Genomic DNA, 10,809 nt, shown 5'->3' with positions numbered 1-10,809 from the left:
TGAGGTTAAAACCAGATCAGCCATGATCTTATTGAATGGTGGAGCAGGTTTGAAGGGCCAAGTGGCCTGCTTTAATTCCTCGTTAGTATTAGTGTAAATGAACAGCTAAGTAGTGCAACACAGATGAAAGGTTTAGCACTTCATCACAGCTTGAAACCTACTTTACATAACAATCTTCTGGTAATATATAGGAAGAGAACGGAGTTGTAATTTCAACCTGCTTGTGATTTGTTGGCAAGCTACTTGAATGTTTGTAGTCATTATACCAATACCGGTTTGAGCAGGAGCTGATGGATTGTATCATATACAAACAAGACGAACCTTGTGGAATCGTAAACAGTTTTTGTTAGCCTGGATTGAAGTAAGATTTAATTCAAGATACAGGGGCATGTTACATTGGAAAACTTTTAAGATCTCTCACGTACGGTATACAAGATTTTGTTTTACACAGTATTGACAACATGTCAAGGCAGAGACTTAACACTTAAACATTACACAAATGATTAAAACATTAAGTTATACATATAATCTATCCTTTAATTAGATTTAACTTCAACAAGGACTTCTGCAAACAATTTCCAAGTTAGGGTTTTTTTTCCCTGAGCAAAATAGAAGCAATTCCTCATTCTTCTAAACTGAAAGTAAGCTAATGTTTTTTCAATGGTTTGCCCTATCAGTAATAAAACTCTCAAATTCCCAATATCACTCCAGGGATTCTCTCTTAGATTTTGTTGTTAAAATTATGGCTCTAGGAACACTGTCAAGCTAATCATTAATCCCCCTCACACAAATAGACCAAAGCACTCATGTCATTAGTTCAAAAGCCAAAATCTAAAATAAATGATGTATTAAAAAAACACACCTTACACCACAGAACAGAGGCACAGAATATTCCTTAAATGGCGAGAGATTGGGAATTATTAATGTCCAAAGGGACCAGAGTATCCTTGTTCAGATGTCACTAAAAGCTAACATGCAGATGCAGCAAGCAATTAGGAAGGTTAACAATATGACAACATTTCCTGCAAGGGGATTTGAGTACAAGAACAAAAATGTCTTCCTGCCACTTACAGAATCTTGCAAGACTGCACCTGGAATGTTGCATTCAGTTTGGATCCATACCCAATGAAGAATATAGTTTACATGTACGGAGAGCAGCAGAGATTCACCCAGCCAATTAGTTGGATGGCAGGAATGTCCTATGAGGAGGTACCAAGGAAGTTAGATACGTACTTTCTACAATTAAGAAGAATGGCAGATGATCCAATTGAAACTTACTCAATTCTTGAGGGGTTACATTGTAAATGACAGATGTAAACAAGACAGGGCTGGTGGGTGGCAGTAATGGTAGTGCTGGTGCCTAAAACCAGTCTTCAGATTAGGGGCAAATCATTTTGAACTGAAACAAAAGTGCATTTCTTCACTCAGGAAGCAGAGAGCCTTCTGAATTCTTTATTGCAGAGTCTTTATTCTTTATTGTGATAAAGAATTCTTTATTGTGATAGCTCAGTTATAGAGCACATTCAAGACCGAAAATGACAGAATTCTAGACATGAATAACATCAAGGCATAAGGGAAAGCATGGTCAAACAGTGCTGATGTCAATGGTCATCCATGATCTAGAATGGTGGAACAGGCTTGAAGGGCTGAATGGCCTGCTCCCATGTTCACCAATCTATTTCCTAGAGGAGCTAATGTCATATTTCCAGATATTTAAGAATTGATTCTCACTTTAGTCTTCATTTACATTTAAAACAGAAGCATGTGATAGTTTTAATAATAGAGAGCTTTCAATGGATAATGAAAACGACAGATCTGGTTTGTTAGAATGCTAGTCTTTACAGCCAGAACTGGAAATTTGATATTCCAGTCAATTGGGACAAGTGCGACCATTCTCGAAATACCTGTTGGAAAGAAGGACTATTCCACTTCTATTTTCCAGATGGGTTTCAACACATATATTTGATTTGAAAACATTTCTGAGTCACTTCCAATTGTGATTTATTAAATTGCCCCAACATAATATACAGGAGAAAAACAAAAACTAGTTTATGAGGAGTAGCGGGGAAGATGGGCTCAAAAATAACCATTAATTGGCAAGTTATTTTAATATAGCTTAAAAGATATTTTAAAAGCTACTATTCAATCAAAATGAAAATGTTATCAAATCCAAAAATACAATGTTCAATTTATGTTTCTCTGAATTGCTGCTTTGTAATTGACTCACAGGTACTGAACACTACTCATTACAGGGTCACATACATACCAATTACCTAAATATTAGTTTCTTAAGAAATATACTGAATTGTGTGACAGAGTTGGAATTACCACCCTTATCCTACAATAGATTGCAGCCACACAAGAATTCAACGACTAGTACTGCTAAATGAAATCTACGGAAAGGATAGCAAGGTGAATAAGCTCAATTTTTTTTGTAACGTAAAATTTACTGTCCTATGAAGATGGCCTGCTTTCTCTTGAGCTCCAAAGATTGAGGGATGATTTGCAGGTTTCATTGAAATCTACAAATACTTAAAGGATTGATTATTTGCCCAATAGACGCAGACAAAATGTTTCCACTGCTCAGAAATCCAAAACCAGGGACCCAATTTCAAAGTAATGAGGAAGTCACATAGGACCAAAATGAGGAGAATTTATTTTACTGAAGAGGGTTGTGAATCTTTGGCATTCTTTAGCCCAGAGGGCAGAGAAAGCTCAGTCAATGAGTAAATTTAAAGTAGAGATTGATAGATTTCTAAATACAAATGACGTAAAGAGATATGCAGTGTGGGAAAAGGCATTATTAGATTACTGGGAAAAAGGTGAAAAAGGTTTTTAAACTTGGAGACAATGGCAGCAGCTGAGTTTCCAAGTTCTGGAAAAATGTTGGAAATGTTGGGTTTAAACAGTAGTTCTATAATCTGTCACAGATAATCAGCATTTCTACCTGGATACAAGGCCCATGTCATTCAGTTCATGGGCTTGGAATATGCAAGAGTTGAAGATATCCCTGAAAATCCACTGACATGACTAGCCTGCCATGATCCAGAAGTAGAAGAATAGTCATAGGTGGCAAGGTGCTGTGAATCACCATGTAGGAATGCAAGTCGGAGGTTGACTTCAAATTGAAACGATGGAATTAATTGGGAAATGAAACAAGGATTTTCTTAGCTTGTACTAGGGAACAAGTTTGAGGGGAAAAAATGCATTGTGAAGGAAAGTTCCAATATTAGGAGTCCCCACGCTGAGAAAGTAAACCTTCAAGAGCTAAGAACCCCCCAGACTCATTCTAAGAGAACTGAATACCTACTTATAGGACAGGGTGAAGCATATTCATGAAGCATGTTTTAGTTAGGCTAAAAAGGGGCAGGTTCTGTTTTGTGAATTAAAGCAAAGGGTGCCTATAAAAATATTGATCAGACAATAGCATTTTTAGCTTTTCATTAGAGTAAAACCCTTAAAACATGAAATTGCACAACCAATTCATAACTAGAAATTTAAATTTATTTTTAAAAGTTATCAGTCTGTATTGACACCATAAAAATGTGCAAGAAGAGTGATTCAGCTCCAGCAGCATGAGCTCTGGGTATCTAAGCAGCTGCTGGCATCACTGTGGTGCTCTATGAGAGTTCCAAGGATAGCTCATTTATAAACATGGTCACCCTGTAATTTAATAAAATGCCAAAACAGGAGGAATGGATAACTGCCAGGCAGTAAAGGAGGACCAGTTCAGGAGTCCTAGGAAAGCATTTCACTCTCCAAACAGCATTCTATCTTGACGAGTGATGAGACCAATTGGTCCTCAGGAAAATGCAGCCGGAGACTAGTGCACCATTTGGTTAGCTGAGATACCAGGGTGTAGAGCTGGATGAACACTGCAGGCCAAGCAGCATCAGAGGAGCAGGAAGGCTGACGTTTTGGGCCTAGACCCTTCTTCAGAAATGGTTTCAGGAGTCGCAGGGAGAAACGTTTTTGAAGGATCTCAATGTTCTGAATGTAGACACTGTCACGGTTGGGGCCAAATTGGGAAGGCCTGAATGTGGACTGTAGTCCATTGAGGATGATCCGGTTCCGTAGGCAGGTACTAAGAAAGGCAATGTGGCTGTAGTACCTGGTTTGCTTCAGGACGTGGTCGAGCAGTTTCAAGGCCGAAGAGATTACAAGAGAGTCGCAGTGGGAGATAGATCCACTGAGGTTTTTCCGGAGGGAGGAGGGTAACTTCTTCAAGGTAGGCATCCTTAGAAGAGGCTCCGCAGTGCGGTTAAAATTGTTTCAGAGATAGCAGGAACTGCAGATGCTGGAGAATCTGAGATACCAAGGTGTAGAGCTGGATGAACACAGCAGGCCAAGCAGCATCAGAGGAGCAGGAAAGCTGACGTTTTGGGCCTAGACCCTTCTTCAGAAATGGTTAGGTGATGGGCAGAAGGAAGATTGGGAAAGCAACAGTCATAGGCTATTCTATAAGCAAGGGTATAGATAGGCAAAGCTACAGCACCAAACATGGTTCCACATTGTTTGTTGCCTTCTGATCACAAGACCATAAGAAATAGAAACAGGAGTAGGCTATTTGGCCCCTCAATCCTGTTCCACCATTGAACAGGATTATGGCTGATCCAACACTCCACACATCCACTTTCCTGTCCTTTCCCATAATCCTCGATTCCCCTACTGATCAAGCATCTATCTACTTTAGCCTCAAACATACACAAGTACTCTGCCCCACAGCTCTCTGTAGGAGAGTTCCAAAGACTCTCACTCTTCAGAGAAAAAATTCCTCATCTCATGGCACCCCTTAATTTTGAGGTTGTTCACTCATCCTAGAATCCCCCATGTATGGAAACAAGCTGTGAGCATTTACTGTGTTAAACCCCTTAAGAATCTTATACGTTTTCTAAATTCCAATGTGTAGAGTCCTGACCTGTTTAAACTTTGCTCCAAAGACAATCCTTCCTTACCAGGGATCATCCAAGTAAACTTTTCTTTACTGTCTCCAACAAAATAATGTGTTTTTTAAACGAGGGAACCAAACTGCTCACAATACTCCAGATGTGATATCACCAATACCTTGTAAGGTTGCAGTAAGATTTCCCTACTCTTCTACTCCAAACCCCTTGAAATAAGGGCCAACATTCCATTAGCCTTCCTGTATCCCAGATGCATCTGTGTGCTAGCTTTCTGCGTTTTTCACAAGTACTCCCAAATCTCTTTGTGTTGCCGCTTTCTCCAGCTTTTTTTCTCCATTTAAATTATACTGTTCTTTTATTGCCCCTTTCAAAATGAACAAGTTCACATCTTCCCACATTATACACCACTTTGTCATTATTTTAGCCACTTACTTAAGCTATCACTATCTCTCTGTAGATTATTTCAGGGGAGGTGATAGCCTAGTGGTATTCTCACTGGACTATCAATCCAGAGACCCAGGTAATGTTCTGGAACCTGGGTTCAAATCCCACCATGGCAAATGGGGGACTTTGAATTCAATTTTAAAAAAATATGGAATTAAGAGCCCGATGATGACAGTGAACCCATCTGGTTCACTAATGTCCTTTAGGGAAGGAAACTGCCATCCTTACCTGGTCTGGCCTACATGTGACTTTCGACCCACAGCAATGTGGTTGACTCTCAACTACTCTCTGGGCAACTAGAGATGGACAATAAATGCTGGCCTAGCTGGTGCTGACCACATGACATGAATGAATAAATATTTTTTTTAAATTATTTGTATCTCACTCGCAACTTGCCTTTACACTTATTTCTGTGTCATCTGCAAACTTGACTACAGTACATTCACTTCCAATCTCTAAGTCATTAATGCATATTGTAAACAGTTGGGGTCCCAGCAATGATTCCTATGGAATCTCAATGGTCACAGGTGGCCAACCTGAAAAAGAACCACTTATCCCCACTCGCTGTTCCCTGCCCATGACCCAATTCTCTATCTATTCCAATATATTAACTCCAACACTGTGAGCTCTTATCCCATGGCAACCTTTTGTGAGGTACCTTGTCAAACGACAGTGGGAGTCCAAATAAAACACATCTACTGATTCTCCTCGATCCACTCTCATTGAAATTCCTGGAAAAACCTATAATAAATTAGTCAGACATATTCTGGCACCAGGATCAAGGATATCCAAGGGGAAGAAATTAAACACCTAGCAGACATAGTCCAATGTAGTGCAAATGATATAGATTGGAAAGAAGGATGGGGTACGGGGCCTCCAAGTTTAAGGAGTTTGGAAACAAAGTGGCAAACAACACCTTAAAGATAGTAGTCCCTGAATTATTCTTTGTGCCATATGCTACACAGTAGGGAACTAGGAAGATGGAGCAACTGAATGGGTGGTTAGAGATATGGTGCAAGTGGGAAATCTCTAGCTTCCTGGAATATAGGACCTATGCAGCCTGGACAGGTTGCACTCGAACAGTGCTGGATCAACTGTACTTGGGGAGTGATTTACTTGTGCAGTTGGAGGATATTTAAACTAACTGGAGAGGGAGCATCAGAGCCATTGGGAACATTAGAGAGCAAAATCCAAGGGGCATAGAAAAGTGGGAAATGGATACTGCAAGACCAGAAAAAATTAAAGTTTTAGGTGGATTACAGTAACAAACAATGTAATAAGATAGCTAGTCTGAATTGTGACAGATTGCGAAAAAGGGAGTGCAACAAAACCAGGATAAGGATGCAGGTGTAGAAGGTGATGAAGGCAGCAAATGATATGCTGGCGTTCATAGCCAGGAAATTCGAGTACAGGAGCACGATGGCAGAAATTACATATGAAGAGAGACTGGATTGGTTGGGACTACATTCACTGAAGTTTAGAAGAATGAGGCGGGGATATCATAGAAACCTGCAAAATTCTAAAAGTACTAGACAGGGTAAATGCAAGAAAGATGTTCCAGGGAAGTCCAGAACCGGGGATCATAGAGTAGAGACGTGGGATAAATGGGATAAGGACCAAGAGCAGCAGAACTTTCTTCATCTAGTGAGCAGCAAGCCAATGGAATTCCTAGAAGCAGGAAGCGGTTGAGGCCAAAATATTGAATATTTTCAAGGTAGCGTTAGATATAGTTATTGGGACAAAAGGGATCAAAAGATATGGAAATAAAGCAGGTATAGAGTTGGCTGATCAGCCATGATCGTATTGAATGGCAGAGCAATCTCGAACGGCCAAATGACCTACACCAGCTTCAATGTTTCTAAGGTATAAATTAGAGTTACAATGTAGGTGTGGGGTGAGGTAATTAACATTAGTGAGCTATAAGTGCAGATTGCCACAAGGACGCATGATGTCATGGTAATAATGGTGGCCTGGTTCAAAAAAATCAGGACTGAGGACTCAATATCCTTGGATACAAGGTGTTCAGGAAAGTTTGGGAAAGGAAGAAAGGAGGAGGCCTAGTAAAATGGAAGCAAACAGAGCAGCACAATGCTGAACAGGAGGGTTCAAGAGACAATATCTATTTGGTTAGAGCTAAGAAACCACAGAAGCGCCATTACATTGTTGGGTATATTCCGTTGCTCTGTAGGAAGGATATAGAGGAACCAACTTGCAACAAAATTACAGAGGTGATAGATATATAGGGTAATTATAAAGGGGACATTATTACTATTCCAGGCTGCATTTGGGCAATTAAAAGGCAGAAAGGGGCAAGAGTTCCCAGTGTATTCAGGAGAATTTTCCAGTGTGTTTCCCCCAAGACTAAGGAGGCATTGTTAGATCTGGTCCTAAGAAATTAGAACCAAGTGTCAGTGAAGATATAGTTAAGTGACAGCAATCAAAGTATCATAAATTTTTGGTTGACTATGGAAAAAGAACGAGTATAAATAATTGGGGAATGGCCGACATCAGTGGAGAATTAATTTGGTAAATTGTAATCAAAACTTAGCAGGCAAAACTGTAACAGAACAACAGGCTGCTTTTAAGGAGGAGTTTATTAGAATAGAGTCAAATATATTCCTATCAGAAGGCAGGTAGGACAAAACACCAGAATTTTCCAGCTGATGAAAGAGCGAGGGAAAGATGAAGCTATTATATGCAGTGAATTAAACTAAGCTAATGACTTACTTCTGCAATGGTGGATCCTCATGAGATGGCCAAGATGGGTCATCAATTCAGATTATCTTCTCAGTTGCACATATATTCTGGGCTTCAATTAGTTACTTCATCATCCACCACCATTCATGACTAGATATGATAGGATTGCAAAGTTTTGAACTGATCCATTGGTTGAGATTGTTAAGCTCTGTATTCAGAATGGTGTTTAGCATGTGTGTAGTCTCATGTTGTAGCTCCAACAGGCTGGCACACCTACTGTTGTTTATGGGGTCATCTTTGACACTCCTCACTGAATCAGAATTGGCCCATACCTTGACAATAATAGGAGAATGTGGAATATGTCCAGTTATGAAGTTACATATTGTTGGGGAATGCAATTCTGATGCCCACTGTCTCACAGTATGCTCAGTTTTGAGCTGTTCTGACTTTGTCCAATTTAGAATGCTAATACAATGTAATACAAAACATAAAGTAACAGTATAATGAAGAGCGTCCTCAATATGAAGAAGGGACTTCATCTCCATAATAACTCTGCAGTTGGTACTCATGTCAGTACTATCATTGGTAACTGCGTCTGTCAAAAGATAAATTTGTAGGTAAAAGATGAAATTGGATTTCTCTCGTATTTGTTCCTTCGCCAATATTGCAAGGTCATGCTAGAGATTGGGGGTTAGCCCAATTGGCTGGGCGACTGGCTTGCAATGCTGAGTGATGTTAACAGTGTGAGTTAAATTCCAGCACCAGCATGAAGAACTCTCTCCTTCTCAACCTCTCCCCTTGCCTAAGATTACCACCAGTCACCTCCCACTAATGAAAAAGGGCAGGCTTATAGTTTGCTAGGATTATGGCAAGTTTACCTTTATTATTTAACTCAACTCCCAAACCCACATCAAAACTGAGTTTGTTCATGGATCTTGAGCCAGCTACTCAAAGAGAAGAAAATTTAATGAAATAAACTCAGGGTCCTGTATTCGGGGAAGCTGCTTTCCAAGAATTCAAACCTGGCGGAAGCTGAAATTGCTGGCAACGAGTATCGTTTGATTAGTATTTATAAAGAGAATATAATGGGCTAACATCTCAGGCAAAAGAGTGGTTGGTTGTTTGTTTGCTTGTTTTGAGTGCCAACACCAAGAAACCCAAAATGATGAAAACACTCCAATATATTCTGTAACTGCCAAAAGGGAAAAAAACAAAACAGAGATAACACAGTGTGGAGCTGGAGGAACACAACAGGCCAGGCAGCATCAGAGAAGCAGGAAAACTGACGTTTCGGGTCGGGACCCTTCTTCAGAAAAATGGCCCATTTCTGAAGAAGGGTCCTGACCCGAAACGTCAGCTTTCCTGCTTCTCTGATGCTGCCTGGCCTGTTGTGTTCCTCCAGCTCCACACTGTGTTATCTCTGACTCCAGCATCGGCAGTTCCTACTTATCTCTGACCAAAAAAAGCGAACCGTGTTACTATGCAATTCCAAGTTTTGTTTCATGTTTCCACCGTCGTATGTTTCTTTTTATTACTTGCATGTAGACTCAATGCGGTTGAGACTGAAATGATGTTAATGCAGGTTCCTGGCAGCCAGGTTTAACATAGTCTCCAACCGTCCAGCAAAGAAGAAGAGGGGAAAAGGCTACGGTCGACAATGAATCACTTAATTTGCAACGTACAAGGAGAATGTACACGAAACTCCCATAATGTGCCCCATCATTTCCTAAAATTATAATGCATCACTCACAATGTATGTCCGCACACGTTCACCATCAGTTTCAGCGAAGGGTTGCGGTATTTCGTGGTTTTACAGCGAGGACATCTCTGATCATCCATCCTGACAGGTCTCTTGGAAACAGCGCGGCAAGCACATGTGTCCCGCCGCTACACCAAGCACTGCACAAAGAGTCCGGCTTCACTGAGCTGGCGGAAGACAAAGGGGAGGACACGGGTGGAGCATAACCCTGACAGCGGTGGGAATGAGAAGATGAACAATAGCTGCTCTGTAATCCTGCAAATTCCCAGCTGCTGTGTTACACCGCAGAAGTATTGCCTATTGAGGGGAAAAAAAGATGATTTTTTTGTACTTATTAATTTCTCCATGACAGCTTAAAGCTGCGGTTGTCATTATTTCATAGGTATGATATTTTTATGTTTTCAATGGCTGTCACCAGAACAAATATAAACACTGTTGAATGCATTTATGTTTACTCACTAAGTAGAGATTTATCCGATGCTGCGAGGTTCTTTTGAATACTTAATTAAACCAATTCAAATCGATTTTATAAAATTTGCGCATTTCCTGCCGCTGTCCAAAAGCAGAAATTGCTGGAGAAACTGAGCAGGTCTGGCAGCAACAGTGGAGAGAAAGCAGAGTCAGCGTATCGGTTCCAGCGACCCTTCATCAGAACACAAAAATTATTATAAATTATATACACGAAAATATTCAGGGCTAAAAGGGCAAGATTTGGTAAGAGATATGAGCCACATTTATGCATATAACAGGGAAACATTTTGCTTGATCAACGTCTACATATTTCGTGATTCAATGAGTTTTTTTTATATTGGATTATTTTACACGTTAAAAATAGAACCAGTTGGTTCCTGCTATATTTACATAATGTGTAAATACGTATAATGATTAAATTTGCATAGTCAAAGTTATTCTCCACAAAACTTACTTTTTGTGTCATAGTTTATATCAGTGTATTATGCATTGAATTTGCGTGTCAACATTCTCTCTTCATTTAGCATCCTTATT

The 10,809-nt window shown here is 40.0% G+C and overlaps 1 protein-coding gene across 2 annotated transcripts in view; it reads right to left on the bottom strand.

Moving 5' to 3' along the window:
* Positions 1–10,014, bottom strand: part of mnat1 (MNAT1 component of CDK activating kinase) — a 140,610-nt gene extending 130,596 nt beyond the window's left edge. The window contains exon 1 of one of the 2 annotated variants that reach the window (XM_048600373.1): positions 9,796–10,014. In XM_048600373.1, coding sequence (XP_048456330.1) covers positions 9,796–9,884 — 89 coding nt within the window. In that variant the 5' untranslated portion in view covers positions 9,885–10,014. The remainder of the gene's footprint in view (positions 1–9,795) is intronic. The other variant, XM_048600372.1, reaches the window with a different exon arrangement.
* Between the last annotated feature and the right edge of the window lie 795 nt (positions 10,015–10,809).

This window comes from Rhincodon typus, chromosome 8 (assembly GCF_021869965.1).
Source record: "Rhincodon typus isolate 14 chromosome 8, sRhiTyp1.1, whole genome shotgun sequence".
In the NCBI taxonomy this organism is placed as follows: Eukaryota; Metazoa; Chordata; class Chondrichthyes; order Orectolobiformes; family Rhincodontidae; genus Rhincodon; species Rhincodon typus.
This window is presented reverse-complemented; position numbering and strand designations above follow the sequence as displayed.